General features: G+C 37.8%; 3 protein-coding genes across 4 annotated transcripts in view; 1 reads left to right on the forward strand and 2 right to left on the reverse strand.

The window, feature by feature from the left end:
- Nucleotides 1-21,044, forward strand: part of LOC114243887 (autophagy-related protein 2 homolog A) — a 66,126-nt gene that overhangs the window by 22,601 nt on the left and 22,481 nt on the right. For both annotated transcript variants that reach the window (XM_028175533.2, XM_028175534.2), the window contains exons 22-25: nt 786-1,050; nt 1,790-1,982; nt 2,109-2,216; nt 4,458-4,702. In XM_028175533.2, the coding sequence (XP_028031334.2) occupies nt 786-1,050; nt 1,790-1,982; nt 2,109-2,216; nt 4,458-4,702 (811 nt within the window). The remainder of the gene's footprint in view (nt 1-785; nt 1,051-1,789; nt 1,983-2,108; nt 2,217-4,457; nt 4,703-21,044) is intronic.
- On the reverse strand, nt 5,548-11,112 carry LOC114243891 (trypsin inhibitor-like). Its single transcript, XM_089738717.1, has 3 exons — nt 8,211-11,112; nt 6,911-6,962; nt 5,548-5,918 (listed from the first exon to the last, which is right to left on the reverse strand). Exons 1-3 carry the CDS (start codon nt 8,275-8,277, stop codon nt 5,807-5,809), a joined length of 231 nt encoding a protein of 76 aa, XP_089594843.1. The 5' UTR covers nt 8,278-11,112; the 3' UTR covers nt 5,548-5,806.
- On the reverse strand, nt 13,373-15,582 carry LOC114243888 (trypsin inhibitor). Its single transcript, XM_028175536.2, has 3 exons — nt 15,395-15,582; nt 14,292-14,343; nt 13,373-13,600 (listed from the first exon to the last, which is right to left on the reverse strand). The coding sequence occupies exons 1-3, from the start codon at nt 15,459-15,461 to the stop codon at nt 13,462-13,464; spliced, it is 258 nt and encodes an 85-aa protein (XP_028031337.2). The 5' UTR covers nt 15,462-15,582; the 3' UTR covers nt 13,373-13,461.

The following is a 21,044-nucleotide window of genomic DNA, read 5'->3' on the forward strand; positions in this document are numbered from 1 at the left end:
CTCGTCCAACCACCTAAGAAAAAAAAAAAAAAGCCACGGTCGGGGACTTTGTTTCATTTTCCCACATTTCTGCACTTTAACAGTTGCTAAACGGTTAATAAAACGCCGTTATTATATTTTAACACTAAACATACCGTAACGGGTCAAATGACCCATTTTGAATTTTTGCATTGAAAACGTATCATCTTATTGCTTTCGACTACATGACTTTTTCTTACCAATTAATCTACAGTTGTTATACAATTTTGTTTTGTTTTGTTTATTTTGATTCATTCTTGTCATATACCGTTATGTACCCGCTATGGTAGAAATAGATACCAGTAAGCGTTGGTATGATTAGGGTTAAATCTAAAGAAACACAAAATTTACAAAATCAAATAATTCACACAACTTCCGTCCTTGCGTTCTCATCAAAAGCCGATCGATAGCTAGTCGTATGGGCTTACAGTGCATCGAATACTAGCTGACCCGGCAGACTTCGTTGTGCCTCAATCGATAAATAAAAGACCTAAACATTTGTGTAAAATAAACTTAAAACAAACAAAAGAAATCCGTCCGACAGGGGGGACACATCAAAGGAAAAACAAAATTGTTATTTTTATTTAATTCCGAGCATTTTCATATTTATTTAACATATGGCAGATGGCCCTCGCTTTTAAACCTTCTCTGGACTTCCACAAATAATTCAAGACCAAAATTAACCAAATCGGTTCAGCCGTTCTCGAGTTTTAGCGAGACTAACGAACAGCAATTCATTTTTATATGTATCGAATATTTCTTTTCAGACCACTCTACCTTCCAATCAGAACGGTGGTAACGCTGGGAAACTTCAGCGTATCGAGCAACCTGATAGCCGCGACAAACACATCGTGCCTTCGCTTTCTGGCACAGGAGTGTACGCTGTTTCTGTCCTACTTGCACAACACTAAACCGAACACGACCGTGCCCCAAGACGACGATAAACAGCCAGATGTTAATAAAGACTACATTTGCGTGATCGATGTTGGAATATTCGAGCTCTCTTTGAGAATGGAGGACAAAACTAACAACGTAAGCTTAAAGTGATTTTTATTAAAAAAAAAAACGAATGCTGCTAAGTCTTTCTTAGTTTCTCTTACTCATTAACAGTAAAAATACGTAATTAGAAAAGTGTATGGATTACCATTTAACATACTATACTATACTGAGACCTTACAACTTATATCTCAAGGTGAGTGACGCATTTACTTTGTTGATGTATATGGGCTCTAGTAACCACTTAACACCAGGTGGGCTGTGAGCTCGTCCACACATGACACATCTAAGTAAAAAAAAAGAAAAACGTTGCAACTTTTTGGCGTCCGTTAATGATGGCGATCGCTAACCACCAAGTGGTCCGTCTGGTCTTCTGTCTGTAGTGGTGAAAAAAACATGGAATTGTAGCTTTTATGCAGTCTGATAGTTGATCTACTGTAGGTCGTATTTAACTGTAGTCAGAGAATTAAAAATGTTATAATGAGTTGCTGTTCAATAATAATTTTATAATGATCAACATGTCTGCTCCTATCTACCGCTTTCGAAATGGTCAGGAGAGTAATAGATCTCGTGAAAACGCAAAACATTGCACAGTCAACAGCTTCACTATCTGTACCCCGCATAGCAGCAGACTAGCGCGTTATCTGATTTCCAGAAAGAACCAGAACGCATTTTTAAAGCTCCCTTTAAAATATATGTAAGGACTAATACAACATAAAAAATATTACAAGCTATTTACATTACAACATTGCAACAAATTCGTTGCTTTCGACAGCCAAACGACTACCCACAAGTCGATCTAAGCGCATCAAACAACATGGTGACAGTACACACTTGCTGGGACTCTGCTAGCGCCCTCTGTCGGCTCCTCACGTACGTGGCCTCAGATGGAGACTCCCAGCCTCCGTATGATGCTTCTTCAAGGCACACCAGTATATGTTCTGATCATCCTTTGGAACCATTAGTTGGTATGTGTTATTATTATTATTGTTCTATTGTCAAAGGTCAAATCTATGTTTGCTTTCACGACATATCATATCTACTTAAGTTCTTTGAAATATTTTATTATTATTAATCGATACATTTTTGGGCAGGCTTGGAAAATAGACCAATAGAAGAAATACGAGAGCTGTCTCCGAGCGAGATACAGCAGGTTAATGATCTGATGGCTGAAGCAATGAAGGAGAGTCCAAACACAACGCGTAAGATATTTTAATTTTGAATCATAGGCATTTTTAATATCCCCTTGCTTACTAGGAACGTCGACGTTAATATAATCTGTAATCTCTCTGTAATCTGTAATAGGGAAAGGCAGAATAGTTGGCACATTTTGGCGGGACCGCGAGGAGTGAGACTTTATGATTTGTTTTAATTCGTTTATTTAGTGTTTCTTCAGGTTTAAATGTGTAATAACGGTGGTTTATTAACTGTTTAGTATCTGTGAAAGTGCACAAATGTAGAAAAATGAAACAAAGCCGCTGAACGTAACTTCTCGGGAGCCTCCAAAAAGTCCACTGAAAAAGTCTCAGTAAATGACCACCATTTTACTGAGATTGTACTTCATCCCATATCATCTCATCTCATGTCATTTCATTTCGTTTTCATTTCACTTCATGCCATGTTTCATAATAATCAACTTCATTTCATTTCATAATATAATTTTTATATAAAAAAGTTACGTATCATTAAAATTAAAATAAGACGACCTAAAGGTCTTAGTTACCAGGTCATAAAATCCATTATGAATAGTTTTATTGGCTTAAAGGACTTTGTTTCCAAACTAGTAAAATTTATTAAAAAAAAAATTTTTGTTTATGCTTAGATGGCTGGACGAGCTCACAGCCCACCTGGTGGTAAGTGGTTACTGGAGCCCATAAACATCTACAACGTAAATGCGCCACCCACCTTGAGATATAAGTTCTAAGGTCTCAAGTATAGTTACAAGGGCTACCTCACCCTTCAAACCGAAACGCATTACTGCTTCACGGCAGAAATAGGCGGGGTGGTGGTACCTACCCGTGCGGTCTCACAAGAGGTCCTACCACCAGTAATTACGCAAATTATAATTTTGCGGGTTTGATTATTATTACCCGATGTTATTCCTTCACCGTGGAAGTTAATCGTGAACATTTGTTAAGTACGTATTTCATTAGAAAAATTGGTACCCGCCTGCGGGATTCGAACACCGGTGCATCGCTACATACGAATGCACCAGACGTCTTATCCTTTAGGCCACGACGACTATGGTTTAGTGGGAATTTTTGGCAGGAACGCGAGAAGTGAAATTGTGTGAGTTGTTTTATTTTGTCTATTTAGTGTTTCTTCAGGTTTAAATGTGTAATAACGGTGGTTTATTAACTGTTTAATATCTGTGAAAGTGCACAAATGTGGGAAAATGAAACAAAGCCGCTGGACGTATCTTCTCGGGATCCTCCAAAAAGTCCACTGAAAAAATCTCAGTAAATGACCACCATTTATTTCACTGAGATTATATTTCATCTCATATCATCTCATCTAATTTCACTTCATTTCACTCCATATTATAATTTTTCATAAAAATATGAATTTAGATTAAATTAAGACATGACCGTACGTGAAAGTCTTAGTTACCAGATCTTAAAATCCCTTAAAAAAACTGTTTAGTGACATTTAAAATTCTCCGTTTCTCAAGCGTTTTTTTTTGTGCTGTGTCCACGAGGTTCGCTCTAATTTTGAAAATACTGTTTTCGCTTTCAAAATGACGATAACAAAACTTAAGAGAAAATTTTCAGATATACATAAAATGAATTTCAATCTTCAGGAGCCCGCGATTACGGTCGAATTTCGATCGTGTTTCCAACACTAGTACTCTGAAAGAACTCGTGGTTGTCGTCCGACGACCGTCTTCTTTTTCGTCGTGACCTTTCGTAACCTTTCGTGATAATGACGTAGACAGGCTTTAGATTGTGCACTGATGGCAGAGAATTTGAGAGAATACAGTTAGTCCGCCCAGGATATGGCGATACTTACATTATCTTGACACGCAATTGAAGACATGAGTGGATGAAGGGGATATGATACAATTTGTTAATTGGGCAATAAACTTTTGTTACTTCTACTTTTTCTTCGTACATAACTCCATCACATGCAATTTCTAAAAATAGCCTTTAAATCCGAGTTTTTAAGATCTAATATGGCTTATAGGCACATAACCCATAATATATAGTATAATTCAATGTAAAAACTCAAAAATCTTGATCCACTCATGTCTTCAATTGTATCCGAGTGGCAGATCCAACGCATCTGAAACTTTAGTATTACGTTTCAAATTGGAAATGCGGCACCAAATACCCCTTAAAACTTTGACAAACGTTATATTAACATATTTTGAAATAAAAGTATATTTACAATTCAATGTCTTATGTTTGAAATAGCTATTGTATGTTTGTAACCTCTGTTCGCAGTCGATGAAGATGATCTGAACAGTTCGACAGAGAAAGAAGGAGTAGAGATATTTTTCTTCCCGGACGAGTCTAATACCAGACGGAGACTGCCATCGGAGTCTATCGAGCCGGATGCGGAACCTAAATCGATGGAGTTCGACGAGGGCGGGCAAGAGATCCAGGAGAAGCCAACCAGTCAAGTGGCAAAGGATTTAGGCGATCCAACTGAATCTCCCAAAACCCCTCAAAAGTCCAGACGAAAAAAGGTACATTATTTTGAGATCTTTCATACCCTTCCCAAGAATAGCCTAGATAGGGTTTATATTATACACTGGTGGTATATGATAAGCCCGCACAGGTGGGTCCCATAATCTTGCCTATTCTGCCACGAAGGAACCATGGGTTTTGATAAGGAAACCCGTCGTAACTATACGATGTATTCAGTCGATCTCGAGCTGCACAGCGAAAGATACGTTGTTATCATTAGGCCCTTGTGACCCCGTAAACAGTTTACCTTACACACTTGTTAAAAAAACATCAGTGATGCTACCACTAAACCAACCTTTCCCAAAGTGGGTGATAACGCCCCCTTGTGGACGCTGCAAGCCTAAAGGGGGGCGTTAAGAAACCCAGAAAAAGGGGGGCGCTGTGTAGAGGCTCAAGAGGTGATTTGCAATTTCATCTAGGAGGGACTCTTAGGCACCGACTGAGCTCTCGCTACAGTGCTTTTTTAAAAAATTGGGCGCTAAAAAATCAATTATTCTCAAAGTGGGCAGTAGACAAAATAAGTTCGGGAACCCGTGCACTAAACGCTAAATATAGTAAACATACATGGTTACCATACGAGTGGGTCGCGTTTCCGATCCGGTGGTAGATTCTGCGAAGCACTGCTCTTGCTGGGGTTCGTGTTAGTAACAACGTCAGGTTTGCTCACCTACTAGCTCAGTTACGCTGACGTAGCTTGTCAAGCTTAGGTAGGAAAAAAACCGTACGAACTGGTAATTCAACCACAATTGAAATGTCTACAGGCGACATATATATGTACATAATATCGTTATCAATACGACGTGACTTAACCTAAAACCGTTTTCGAAAATAATTAAATAACAAGTTTCACGTTATCGATAAATTTTATTAACAACATCCGTTAAAAACAAAATTTTATTGCTATACGCTGCAATTACACGTTTTATATTATTTTATATTGACTTACCGAATATTAATTAACTTGTGTCAATTTTAATTAAATACGAGATTGTTTAAAAAAATTCACTTGACTTAATAGATATTATAATATGGTTTATTAAATAGGCATTTTGATATTCTTTTCTCCAGAAGTACATAAAAATTATGTACAATGTTAATTTATTTTAAGGGCAGGCGGCTCGGCACTTTTCTAAAGTCTCAAAATTATTAGCATTCTGTTGGCAACCTCCGTAGATGAATTTAACGCATTTGTGCTTCGATGAATCGTAGGCATATCTGTAAGAAATAATTTTATCGCAAGATAACATTATAATCTCAATTAGGGCTTATTTAAACCGGGATAGTAAATTTAGCGTGTTTCACTATCAAGGCCTCTGTCAAAGCACCGATTCATTCATTGAACTTTTAAGTTCGACAATGCATTCGTTGGCCGACTGTTTTTTTTTTCACTTTGTTCGCCAGTATTTTGAATTTTAGAATTATTAAAAAAAGAACGATTGTTTGAAAAAAAATCAATTATAAATACCAAGAAGTCTGAAATTTGGCAGACTAACTTGGTGGCGAATTAGTTACCGCCTTTGACTTCCGGGCCGAGAGTTGTGGGTATGTTTTTAACGTCAAGAAAAATCGTATGATGATATCGTATGAATCAACAAGTCTATTTGCTCTTTGTCCGGGTTTTTAATATATATGTACAGTATAAATATTTATATATATTATTGGAACGATGTTTTGGAACGAAGTTCCTTACGGCAGGCTTGGAGGGGATAGGGATTTTGCTGCGCGACCGAACTGAAAAAAATGTGATAGTAAAACCGTAAGAAAAAATCCGTGGAAAAAAGTGCGTGGAATAAAACCGTTAAATGAGACGTGCGCAGGCGCGACAGTCGCATACACAAGCGAGTAGTGTATAATACCTTTCTCTTTCTCCCTCTTTCTTTTCGTTCTCTCATACGTTCTCTTTCTATTTTACGTAATTTATTATTTCCTAAAATACTGAATTTCCTAAATACCTTAATATACTTAAATAAAAACTAATCAGCAAAATTTAAGAGAAAAATCAAGAAAACCTACATAAAATTGAGCACGATTTTTTTTTGCAAATTGTGTCGATTCTACATTAGCCGAAGGAACTTCGTTCCTACCTGGTGTCCCACGACACCACATTTTTTTTTATGTATTTATTTAAACGCATATATAACGTTTGCGGACTCTTTTAAGTGAAATAAAAGGTGAATTAAAAGCGTAGAAATAAAATAAAATATTACCTTTCAAAATAGCCCCTGCAAGGGCCCGTCTTTGCTGGCAGCGAACAATCAGCTGAAAACAAATTTACAGTCGCGTCCATTATTATTTACTTTCACATACTGGGACTCGAAACCATCCATAATGATGTGAAATATAAGTTCATAACATGAAAATGGTTATGAAGAACCACTGAATTTTTTTTTGTACCACGAAGCAAATTCCCTACCAATATTTTCCCTTCATTGACGATGGAAATGTTAAAAACTTTTATCCTAACCCCTGTACGATGATAATAACAGCGTCAAACACGCACACAAAATATTGATACTGAAACACTCCATGTTAAATACACATTATTATTATTATCTAATATTGATGATTGAAGCAACCATAGCGTAGTAGGCAAGGCGCTCCAGTGCCCTTTCAACTCGTATGAAATAATAAAACTATACCAAGTGTCAAGACGCCTATTTTACCGACTAATCAATTCCACGATAATGTAGTAATGTGACAGACTTAGCTTAAACGAATTACAAATTAGTTTCTTTTTCCCCAACCTTTTGCTAGTAGCCTAAGACCATACTGGTAGCTTTACCATTTTATACTGGTGGTAGAACCTCTTGTGAGTCCACACGGGTAGGTTCCACCGCCCTGTCTATTTCTGCCGTGAAGCAGTATTGCGTTTCGGTTTGAAGGGTGGGGCAGCCGTTGTAACTATACTGAGACCTTAGAACTTATGTCTCAAGGTGTGTGGCGCATTTACGTTGTAGATGTCTATGAGCTCCAGTAACCACTTAACACCAGGTGGGCTGTGAGCTCGTTGAAACATCTAAGCAATAAAAAAAGGCTTCCAGGTACGCCCAGACGGGTAGGTGAACTCACGGGTTCAACCTGAGAGAATTTGCTAACACCAGCCCTAACAAGAGCAGTGCTTCGCTGAATCTACTGCCGGATCAGAATCGCGACCCATTGAGAAGATCTGGCGAGAAACTCAGTGGGCTTACAAATTAGCTTATTTAAAAAACGGACTTCTGAGTCTACACGGGTACGGACTACCATCGTGCCTCTTACTGCCATGAAGCAAACGTGCGTTCCGACTTCGGCATTGGCACAGCCATTACACCTAATCAGGGCGACTTTAGCATCACATATCTAGGTGGGTGGTGGTAGTTTTCACATTGTGACGTGCTTGGTTTTCGTAATTACTTAACACCAGTGAGCCTTGAAATCGTCTGCTTATATAGAGCGATAAAACACACACACACATTTACAACGAAGCAAATAAGATTTAGTAGCTTAAATACATGTATAAATACTCACGATTAGCGTTAGTGAAGGAAAATAAAAGAATTATTAATAAAAACGAAATGCTCGTGTATTTCAACATTCTGCAAGAAACGAAGATTAACTTTCGAATAAAAATTTATAGAAAAAAAAAATAAGACACCTTCCTTTTATATACGAGTTTGACAAAACTTTAATAAGACCGCATGTACATTGACACACTTAGATATTTATTTTTATTTATTTATTTAGACACACCAACAGCAATACACACAAAACATTCAAGCTTAAAATTAACATGTATAAAATTAAGTACTGGTGTGTGAGCCAGTTACAGGCATGTACAGCAATCTCTTATAACATACTATGACATGTTACAGCAATTTTACAAACAGCTGAAAAATAGGCTAAATTTAATGTTAACCGTACGACAAAAAAAATAATTGAAAATAACATGAAAACAAGAGTTAACTACTTAACATTCTCTCATCGATTATAAACAAAGGAACTTGGATACTGTACTAAGTTTGTTTTTGAGACCAGGACATGTGTCATTAGAAATGTCGATGCCGTCAATTAATGCACATATTTGGTTATATTCACTACAAATCTGATAAAAGGGAATATCTAAGGAGGTTTGTTCTACTTGCGGGAATATGGAAAATTTTAGTGATAGGAGGCCGTGGGCAGTGGTATGGGACGCTAAAGTTGATTTTCTGAAGTAAGTGGCTACAATCTATGCTTCCGGAAATTAGTTTTTTTAAGAACATGATATTAATTATTCTACGACGGGTGCCGAGCGATATCATTTTAAAATGCTTAAGGCGTAGATCATATGTGGTACGGTAGGATATGCTAGAAGAATGGAATGCCAAGTGCCTAGTGAATGCACGCTGTACGCTTTCAATACGCTGCGAGTAAGTAACGTAATGGGGACCCCAAACTACTGATGCGAACTCAAGTTGACTGCGAACCAGCGAGTTATATAATGTTATTTTAGTGTTTGAGAACATAAATCCCTTAGTATTTCTTTTTAGGATATTGTTATATGTTTTGGATATTGTTTTTATTTTTATTTTAACGAACAATAGGCACTTTGATTAATGATATTTACTTGTTTGTAAAGCATTATGTAGAGACATGTTGAATAAATATGTCTAAAGTGTTTAAAATAGAGTTTTTCTTGAAAGGTTTTTCTTTATCTATGTTTACGTGCTTTAGAATTGTCTTCAATGTAATCAAGCTGTAACTTATTTTATTTACACGTTAAATATGTAACGCACGAGTGAACGAGCACACGGTCTATCTAGCGTTAAGTGGCTACCGGAATCCAAAGATAAGTGTATAATGATGTATTGATGTTACGCGGTAGAAAACGCGCGGGATGTGTTACCTACCTGCGTGTACTCACAATACGGTCTACCACCAGTAATTACGCAAATTATAGTTCTTGCGAGTTTGATTTTGTTACGTGCCGCTGTTCCATAATCGTGAAAGCTATTCGGGACAATGTATAATAGTAAATAGGAATTTCCTTAAAAAAAATAGTACCCGTTAGCGGGATTCGAACATCGGCACCCTCGCATCACTCGATACAAATACACCAGACGTCTTACAATTTAGGCCACGACACCAACCAAGCAGAGGAAGACACCGCCCACTCTGATACATTAGACCGAAGTCTTGTTCTTGTATTGTAGTAACAGACATATCTATTCCTGTCACGAAGCAGAAACGCATTCATTGAAATATGGCGTTACAATTCAAGATGGCGTTCATTCCATTATAATGTCTATGAACGCCGGCATCCCCTTAATACTAGGGGAGTCGTGAGTGAATCTGAAAAAATAAATAAATGAAATATTCTCAGTAAATATTGTGCACATATAATGTGAACGCGTCCTAATGATATACATACTACTAAAACTGAAGACGATTACAATAAATTAGTACTGAAAACCTTTAAAAATACTTTAATATGTTAAAACAAAACGAAACAAAAAGAAAAACACCCTTTAAATCGTTTTATTATGTTAATAACATACAATAACATGTTTGTTTCGACTTGAATTGTACCATACAAATAATTCGTTCAGAATAACAAATTAAGTCTTCAATCGAATCTTCAAACAAAATCGTGAAGTAACATTACCAATAGCACCTGTGTTACGTGTACGAAGTCTGACAGGCTGCTCAAATATGTCTCAATTAAATTCAAGTTCTTGGGGACTTGTCCTTGAAACTGCACTGGTTATATTTGTTATTCGTAAATATTAAAACACGCCGCTTTTCATGAAAACGAAGAAGTCATCGGCGATAGTGAAGTTTATCTTAACATAATAATTAAGTTGAGTTTTAAGGCCACTGAGTTTCTCGCCGGATCTTCTCAGTGGGTCGCGTTTCCGATCCGGTGGTAGATTCTGCGAAGCACTGCTCTTGCTAGGGCCAATGTTAGCAACACTCTAGGTTAAAGCCCCGTGAGCTCACCTACACGTCAAGGAGAAGTTGAAATAGGCTCTCAAGGCTATCAGCATAGGTAGGAAGAAAAAAAAAAGAGTTTTAACAAGTTAAGACTGACTTGGCGATGCAGTAGTTAGAGGCCCGGGCTCGATGTCCACATCCGGCAATCATTCGTGTGATCAGTCTCGAATTATAGGAGAGTAGAACGAAAAAGGATAGATTCTTCCAAATACGGTATGGCAGAAGAATGATCGGTATCCCCTGACCGGCTAAGATAACAAATCTATCTAGGATCTCCCTGGTCCGTGATAGGGGGGGGCGCTGAAAAGACACGGAGTGCCCCTCTACGACCCACGCACGTTCTGACCCAGCGGGGTATTCCGTAGGATAACCCATTCTAACCGGCACCATCTAGGCAGGCTCCGGATAGCCTGCCGACCGAGATGGCTGGTGGTCGTGGCGCCGACGACCGCCGGTCTAGCACAAAAAGTCGTTAACGAAACAGGTGTTCAAATAGTAAAAATATATTGTATTTTTTTTTCTTCTTAAAATGCAAACATATCTATATCTATATCTATACTTCTATACTAATATTATAAAGAGGAAAGATTTGTTTGTTTGTTTGTTTCGAATAGGCTCCGAAACTACTGGACCGATTTGAAAAATTATTTTTCCATTAGAAGCCGACATTGTCCCTGATGAACATAGGGTACTTTTTTTTTTTGTTTGTTTCATGTGTGTTTTAATGTTTCCGAAGCGAAGCGAGGGCGGGTCGCTAGTAAAATTATAAAGAACATATTCGCAACTACTAATATTGCTTGTATTAAAATTACATTTAAATGTACATAAATGTTAAATGCTGTCTGTCCGTCGATAAGAACGCACTTGAGAACGTTCGCATTACTCGAAATAAGATTATTAAGGCTTTTAATTCTTAAGTTCTTCTTAATTCTATTATGTTTGAATAGTGAATGTAGATAGGTATATAAGTTCAGATATCGGTCTTTTTTTTTTGTTTTATACAGACAAACCTACTGTCCACCTGAAGTTGAGTGGTCAGCAATATTGCCAGGGACATAGCCAAGCCGCTGTCTACTATATGCTCAGATCTCAGAGTGAATTGTGGACAACGTTATAATGTCTAGAATTCTCGGTGATAGTTAAAAACCGCATAGGTCATGACTTCTCCTATCCAATTATAGCATTATTGTTTAAATGTATTCAAATGTATTATGAACACGGCCGTTTTAGAAACTTGCATGTTTTGAAAATCTTTGATTAAAATAACTTGCACTTGTTCATGTTAATGAAATACTAAATAAGGCTTTTTGAATGTTAGGCTTCATACTTAGAGTTGGTAAAGACTAAAAGACCATCTACTCTGATTCTGTTGTACAACAGTTTTGTACGCCCTATATTGGAATATGGCTCCGTCACATGGAATCCCCAATACAATATTTATATTGAGTGACTAGAAAGAGTCCAAAAAAAGTTTTTTAAGCATCTTTTATACTATTGTCGTCGCTTTAACTCTCCAGAACCGACAGAATTTATCTCTCTAGTCGATCGTAAGCTACTGAGGGATCAAATGTTTTTATATAAAATAATAAATAATGAGATTGATTCTAGCTATCTTCTTTCCAAAATTTCATTTAAATGTAGTCGTATTTCCGCGCGTTCTAAAGAGACCTTCCACATGTCCACGGCTCGAACGAAATATGCTTCTAATGCTTTTGTCCGTAGATCTTGTAGGTTGTACGATGCTAAGTTCTCTAATGCTGACATCTTTTGCTTGTCACTTGTAGCATATAGAAAAGCTATTTTAATATATTTATAAGGTGATTTAGTCCGATGACTATTATAGTTTTATAGTATAAGTTGATGTATAAAATAATATGTGCGTATTGTGTTGCTTTTGTTTTTTTGGAATTTAAATTTCTAAATTACTCTTCTCTGTTCACTTTCTACTTATATGTGATTTTGATTGTGGAAACATATTTGGTTATTGTTTTAGCTATATTTTTTAAAATATTATATGTTTGTATTGTACTGTTTCCCAAATAAATAAATAACTTGCATAAACTAACTATCTCTATATGACGTCATGTACACATTTGAATGCGTATCTATGAATAAATTTAGATTAAGAAACAATTTCACGGTTTAATAACATTGAAAATTGTATACAAAAAGAAAACCCAAGAGATTTTATTATTTTATTGCTTAGATGGATGCACGTGCTCACAGCCCCGTATGGTGTTAAGCGGCTACCGAAGCCCATAGACATCCAACAACGTAAACACTGCCACCCACCTTGAGAGATGAGTTCTAAGTCTCAGTTTTGAACAACGGCTGTCTCACCCTTCAAACCGAAACGTATTATTGCTTCACGGCAGAAACAGGTGGGGTGGTGGTACCTACTGTATGCGCGCGAGTTCATGTCCATCGGGGCCAGAGGCGACGCGCGGGGGACTGCTCGCCCCACCTTCGCCCGCCTGCCCGCATTTGTCTGACGTCGAGTGTTGTTCGTGACGGTTGTGACCCGCGCTTACCGATATCGAAAATTTACGCTAACGCTATTGTGTTAATTAACCATGACTACTCCGCTTCCAACAAATTCAAATAGAAAAAAAGATACATACTGATTCCGACTCTGATCTGTCGGTTGTCTTTTCATTCAATAGTGATTGAATTGGAATTTAAAAAACTATTTTTCTCTATTAGAAATAAACAAGTAATTACTTATCACATTTATTTTATTTCATAAATTGCAAAATTACCACCACCATAAACCAACATTACCATAATTAATTATTACCATATATAATTAAGGACATGAACACTCGCACGTATTGTACAGGCAGGCGGCTTCGCACTCTTCTATAGTCTCAAAATTATTAGCATTCGCTTGACAACCTCCGTAGATGAATTTAACGCATTTGTCCTCCGATGAATCGTAGGCATATCTGTAAGAAATAATTTTATCGCAAGATAACATTATAATCTCAATTAGGGCTTATTTCAACCGGGATAGTCAATTTAGCGTGGTTCACTAACAAGGCCTCTGCCAAAGCACTGATTCATTCATTGAACTTTTAAGTTCGACAATGTATTCGTTTGCGGACTTTTTTTTTCACTTTGTTCGCCAGTCTTTTGAATTTTAGAATTATTAAAAAAGAGAACGATTGTTTGAAACAACATCAATTATAAATACCAAGAAATCTGAAATTTGGCAGATTTGAAACCTAATTTAGGGCTAGATGACCCTGTGTAATTTATCCCTGATTATTTGTTATTTACTTAAGGACGCGTTGGCTAACGGGCACAGCTTATCCGTATTCTAGGTCTTTGTACCAATGATAGCAATTGAAGAAACTAATTGTTTTCATATTCAATACCCATCTAAGAAAAGTACATGAAAACTAACTAGTAATTTGATAACTTGTAACAATTATCAAGTGTTTGTTAACATTGAATAACTTTTATTAGTGTTGTTCCACTGTAAATTATATTTGCGATCGGTTTGAGTGTATAATTCAGTACAGTCGTGATACTAATTGACGTTTCAACCTTATCATGGTGGGCGTTATAATGTTTGCGGACTCTTAAGTCAGATGGGAGGTGAATTAAAAGCATAGAAAGAAAATCATATATTACCTTGGGAAACCGCCCCTGCAAGGGCCCGTCTTTATTGGCAGCAAACAATCAGCTGAAAACAAAGGTACAGTCGCGTCCATTATTATTTACTTTCACATACTAGGACTCGGAACCATCCATAATGATGTAAAATATAAGTTCATAACACGAAAGTGGTTGTGAAGAACCAATAAACAATTTTTTTGTACAACGAAGCAAATTCCCTAGCAATATTATCCGTTCATTGACGATGAAAATGTTAAAAACTCAATAAGTTTTGATTAGCTTACGCCGAGCTTATTTTAAGCCCGGTACGATGGTAATAACAGCGTCAAACACGCACACAATTCAAAATATTGATACTGAAACACTCCATGTTAAATACACATTATTATAGCAATTAAAAAAAAGCCGAAAACATACTCTATTCTTGATGGGTGAATTATTGGAGCGACCGTAGCATAGTAAGCAAGGCGCTCCAGTGTGTCCAGTCAACTCGTATGAAAAAATAAAACTATACCAAGTTTCAAGACGCCTAGTTTACAGACTAATCAATTCCACGATAATGTAGTGATGTGACAGACCAATGCTTAGCTTAATTAAGCGAATTACAAGTTAGTTTCTTTTTCTCCAACCTTTTGCTAGTAGCCTAAGAAGCTATTCCAGGTACGCACAGACCGGTAGGTGAACTCACGGGCTCAACCTGAGAGAATTTGCTAACACCAGCCTTAACAAGAGCAGTGCTTCGCTGAATCTACTGCCGGATCAGAATCGCGACCCATTGAGAAGATCTGGCGAGAAACTCAGTGGGCTTACAAATTAGCTTATTTAAAAAACGGACTTCTGAGTCTACACGGGTACGGACTACCATCGTGCCTCTTACTGCCATGAAGCAAACGTGCGTTCCGACTTCGGCATTGGCACAGCCATTACACTTAATCAGGGCGACTTTAACATCACATATCTAGGTGGGTGGTGGTGGTTTTCACGTTGTGACGTGCTTGGTTTTCGTAATTACTTAACACCAGTGAGCCTTGAAATCGTCTGCTTATATATAGCGATAAAACACACACACATTTACAACGAAGCAAATAAGATTTAGTAGCTTAAATACATGTACTCACGATTAGCGTTAGTGAAGGAAAATAAAAGAATTATTAATAAAAACGAAATGCTCGTGTATTTCAACATTCTGCAAGAAACGAAGATTCACTTTCGAATAAAAATTAATAGAAAAAATTTCTATTACTTCCTTTTATATACACGAGTATGACAAAGCGTTATTAAGACCACATGTACATTGACACACTTAGATATTGTTTTTATTTTTATTTTTAACAAACAATAGGCACTTTGATTAATGATATTTACTTGTTTGTAAGGCATTATGTAGAGACATGTTGAATAAATATGTCTAAAGTGTTTAAAATAGAGTTTTTGTTGAAAGGTTTTTCTTTGACTGTTTACTTGCTTTAGAATTGTCTTCAATATAGTGTATTGATGTTACGCGGTAGAAAAACGAGCGGGGTTGTGTTACCTACCTGCGTGTACTCACAATGCGGCCTACCACCAGTAATTACGCAAATTATAGTTCTTGCGAGTTTGATTTTGTTACATGACGCTATTCCATGTTAGGGGAAGCTATTCGTGACAATGTATACTAGTAAATAGGAAATTCCTTAAAAAAAAAATAGTACCCGTTAGCGGGATTCGAAAATGCCGATGTTCGAATCCGTTCCGATCCGTTCGAATCACACTCGCATCACTCAATACACCAGAAGTACTACAATTTTTTTTATTGCTTAGATGGATGGACGAGCTCACAGCCCACCTGGTGCTAAGTGGTTACTGGACTCCGTAGACATCTACAACGTAAATGTGCCACCCACCTTGAGATATGAGTTCTAAGGTCTCAGTATAGTTACAACGGCTGCCCCACCTTTAACCCGAAACGCATTACTGCTTCACGGCAGAAATAGGCAGTGTGGTGTACCTACCCGTGCGGACTCACAAGAGGTCCTACCACCAGTAATTACGCAAATTATAATTTGCGGGTTTGATTTTTATTACACGATGTTATTCCTTCACCGTGAAAGTCAATCGTGAACATTTGTTTAGTACGTATTTCACGTAGTACGTAGTGCACATATAATGTGAACGCGTCCTAATGATATGCATACTACTAAAACTGAACACGATTACAATAAATTAGTACTGAAAACCTTTAATAGCTATTTAATAATTTAATATGTTAAAACAAAACGATACAAAAAGAAAAACAACCCTTAAATCGTTTTATTATGCTAATAACATACAATAACATGTTTATTTCAACTAGAAATGTACTATACAAATAATTCATTCAGAATAACAAATTAAGTCTTCAGTCGAATCTTCAAACAAAATTGTTAAGTAACATTACCAATAGCACCTGTGTTACGTGTACAAAGTCTGACAGGCTGCTCAAATATGTCTTAATTAAATTCAAGTTCTTGGGGACCTGTCCTTGAAACTGCACTGATCTATATAATGATTAGAAGAATGGACGTGCCCCGCGGTTTCGCCCCCGTTATATTTGTTATTCATAAAGATTTAAACACTTCGCGCCATGTATTGTACCAGGAATGCGACCACAAATAGCATGACGCAAAAAATAAAACGTAACAATTAGGGATCTGTGTATAAATAATAATTATATAAATTAACCTAATAATTTTATTGATTCTGCTGAGCAAAGGTTCTGCTGTGAACAGTCTTGCCTTTAAGTTTTTTTTTTATTGCTTTGATGGGTGGACGAGCTCACAACCCACCTGGTGTTAAGTGGTTACTGGAGCCCATAAACATCTACAATGTAAATGCGCCGCACATCTTGAGATATAAAGTTCTTAGGTCGCAGCATGGTTACAACGGCTGCCCCAACCATCAAACCGAAACGCATTAGTGCTTCACGGCAAAAATAGGCAGGGTGGTGATACCTACCCGTGCGGACTCACAAGAGGTCCTACCCCCAGTAATTACGTAAATTATAATTTTGCGGGCTCTTTTTTATTACACGATGCTATTCTTTCACCGTGGAATCGTGAACATGTGTCAAGTACGTATTTCATTAGAAAAATTGGTACCCGCCCGCGGGATTCGAACACCGTTGCATCGCTATAGTCGGATTTTTAATTAGACGAAGCCAGCTGACAGTAGCTAATGTCACTTTGTGAAATAATGTTGCTATATTTAAAGTAATAGTGATGCGTTCAGTTCTCATTCAATCACATAAATGAACTTGTGAAGAGTTAATCATTAATTTCAAACTATAAAAGAATATTATTTATATTTTACAATAAAATTGTATTAAAGTGATCCAATATAATAATATGTTACTAGTAGTATGTAACTACAATCAGTTTTTTTAATTTTCATTACCTATGTACCTATAATTGTTATATTTTATACATCTATAGTTTCAACTATATGATGCATTGGAAATAGGACAGTCTTACAAGCTTCCTCGCAATGTTTTTCTTAATGTTTAAAACACTCGGTATTCAGTACAGGTAGATACCATAGGAACATAATGTTTCGTCGAAAACTCGTTGGTATGTACAAAGCACGGCTAAAATTCGAACCCCATGCCCGATATCGGCAGTTCGGCACACTAACTATTCACTAGACAATCGAGGCAATTTCATTAATTCAGGAGTTTTTTCAATCGTTCACTTTGTCACAACACTATTTTTATTTCATCAAAAACTGACAACACAGTAAACGTCAGTTTACTTCGTCTAATAAAAAATCCGACTATAGATACGAATGCACCGGACGTCTTATCCCTTAGGCCACGACTACTTGGTTCGTAGTGTTTTGTTGTAATGCAATTGGATATTCGTTGCCTGTGGGATCCACCAAACATCGGATAGATTATATATTTAGTCACAAATACTAATTAAAATGCCTTTCCCTTTAAAGTGCGTATTAGAACCCTATTCTATAATAGAAAACGGTGTTTTTTTTTCTTCTTTCCAAAACAAAAATCGTCTTGATGATCATTAAATTAATTTTGTTCAGCTTTCAATAATAAAACAATATTATAGAATATGTAGTGCAAACACTGAATCTAAATCTTTAGATGTCAGTGGTTATGGTCGAATTTCAATCATTCTACGAAAACTATCTATATATTAATACGTGAAGCAAAAACTTTGTATACCTTTTTACGAAAATTGCGCGGACGGAGGAGTATGAAATTTTCCACACTAATAGAGAATATAGAGAAGAAGTGCACAATGCTAATATTTTTTTAAAATAATGCATAAAAGATACATTATATCATTAAAGAAAACATTACACACACTACATACCATGTATTTGACGCACACACGCATGCATACTATTTATTGTCAAACTTTTGTTCTTGACGTCTGTGGTCAAACTGAGAATAGATTAAACATTGTTTGTCTTTATTAATATTTTTTTATAGTGTAGCCTTGGCGAAATTTGTGATTATAGAAGTATAAAATACAATCATAATAGTGTACAAACTTACAATTCCAATTAATTATAGTCAAATTTCGACTATTGCGGGACCTCTAGTTATTTACAATTAGACATATTCAAGTACATTATGAATGTCATCTCAATTGAACATCCTTGGTCGGTTGATCGAATATCTTGAAAAATTAAAGATTACTATTTATTTCGTTTATTGTTTTACTGGTGGTAGGACCTCTCGTGAGTCCGCACGGTCCACCACCCTGCCTATTTCTGCCGTGAAGCAGTAATGCGTTTCGGTTTGAAAGGCGGGGCAGCCGTTGTAACTATACTGAGACCTTAGAACTTGGATCTCAAGGTGGGTGGTGCATTTACGTTGTAGATGTCCAGTAACCGAATTGCTCCAGTAACCACTTAACACCAGGTGGGCTGTGAGCTCGTCCACACATCTAAAAGACAAAAACGGTTGCCTTTGTTGCAACAATTGTTGTTCTATTGGTGCAACGAGCTATCGTTTAAATGCTATTCAATAAGTGAAAACATGGATAATTTTATTACAACAAGAGTTGTCTTGTTCGAACATATTATTCAGTAGAGGACAATAAGTCGTTAACGAAACAGGTGTTCAAATAGAAAAAATATTATGTTTTTTTTTTCTTCTTTAAATGCAAACATAAAAAATTATAAAGAACATATACTACTAATATTGCTTGTTTTTTTCTTTTTCTTTTATTATTGCCCTTGTAGGCAGGCGAGCATACGGCCCACCTGATGGTGAGTAGTTACCGTCGCCCATGGACTTCAGCAATGCCAGGGGCAGAGCCAAGCCGCTGCCTACCGCTTAATACTCTCCACAAGCCTCGTTTGAAGAAGGACATATTATAGCGCTCGAGAAACACCGTGGATGGGAGCTCATTCCATAGCCGGATGGTACGTGGCAAAAAAGACCTCTGGAAACGCACTGTGGATGACCGCAGTAGCTCCAGGTAGTATGTATGAACTCTGCTCCGGTGGCGGGCGGTGCGATGGTAAAAACGAGATGCCGGTATCATCTCGAACAATTCCTCAGAGCACTCCCCATGGAACATACGGTACAAAATACAGAGGGAACCAAAGTCCCTCCGCAGACCCAGAGGTTCCAAACGATCCATGAGAATGGGATTATCGACAATCCGAACGGCCCTCCTCTGTATGGAGTCAAATGGAGAAGCTTATTGTATTTGGGAGCCCCGGCCCAGAGATGGGAGCAATACTCCACGCGAGGCCTGACTTGTGCTTTATAAAGCAAAAGCCTTTGTCCAGGCATGAAGTACCGCTTCGCTCTGTTGAGGACTCCTAGCATTTTGGACGCCAACTTGGCTTTGCCTTCCAAATGACTCCGAAACTGGACATCGCACGAAATGTAGACCCCAAGTATCCCGATACTCTCGGAAGGTTACAGGGATACTCCTTGGAATTGCGGCGCCATGACAAAGAGGGCACTTCTTCGCAGTGAACGCGCAAACTTGTGTCTTTAACGGGTTGAATTGAACCAAGTTCAATTCACCCCATTTGGAGACTCCCCCCAGAGAGTTCTCCACTTCAGACACAAGTTTTGATCGTCTCTCTTGCACCACGTTCCGAGAGAGACTCTGATGGCATCCCCCGTGCTGTCATCCGCATAGCAATGCATGCCATCGATAGACAGCATGTCATTGATATACAGGATGAAAAGCGTGGGGGAGAGCACCGAACCTTGTGGAACGCCAGCGTTAATGATCATCGTATCAGAACAGGCACCGTCTACAACGACCGTGATGTTCCGCCCATCCAAAAAGCTAGCGATCCACTTGCAGAGACCCTCGGGGATTCCGTAAGATGGTAGCTTCGACAGAAGTGCTGTATGCCAGACCCGGTCGAAGGCCTTCGCGATATCAAGGCTCACAGCAAGAGCCTCGCCCTTGCCCTCCAAGGCTTCAGCCCACCTGTGAGTAAGGTATACAAGAAGATCGCCAGCTGAGCGACCGTGACGGAAACCGTACTGTCGGTCACTTATCAGCTGGCGATCTTCAAGATACTTCAGGAGTTGTATATTTATTATTCGCTCCATCACCTTGGAAAGCAAGGAAGTTATCGCGATAGGCCTATAGCTCGATGGGCCCGACCGGTCACCCTTCTTGGGGATAGGGTGGACGTGGGCGGTCTTCCATGAAGACGGAACCCTGTTAGCGCAATAAGAGAGGCGATACAAACGCGTTAGCGCAGGCGTCAGCTCAGGGGCGCACGTTTTCAGAACCACTGCAGGGATGCCGT

Source organism: Bombyx mandarina, chromosome 25 (genome assembly GCF_030267445.1).
Source record: "Bombyx mandarina strain Sakado chromosome 25, ASM3026744v2".
NCBI lineage: Eukaryota > Metazoa > Arthropoda > Insecta > Lepidoptera > Bombycidae > Bombyx > Bombyx mandarina.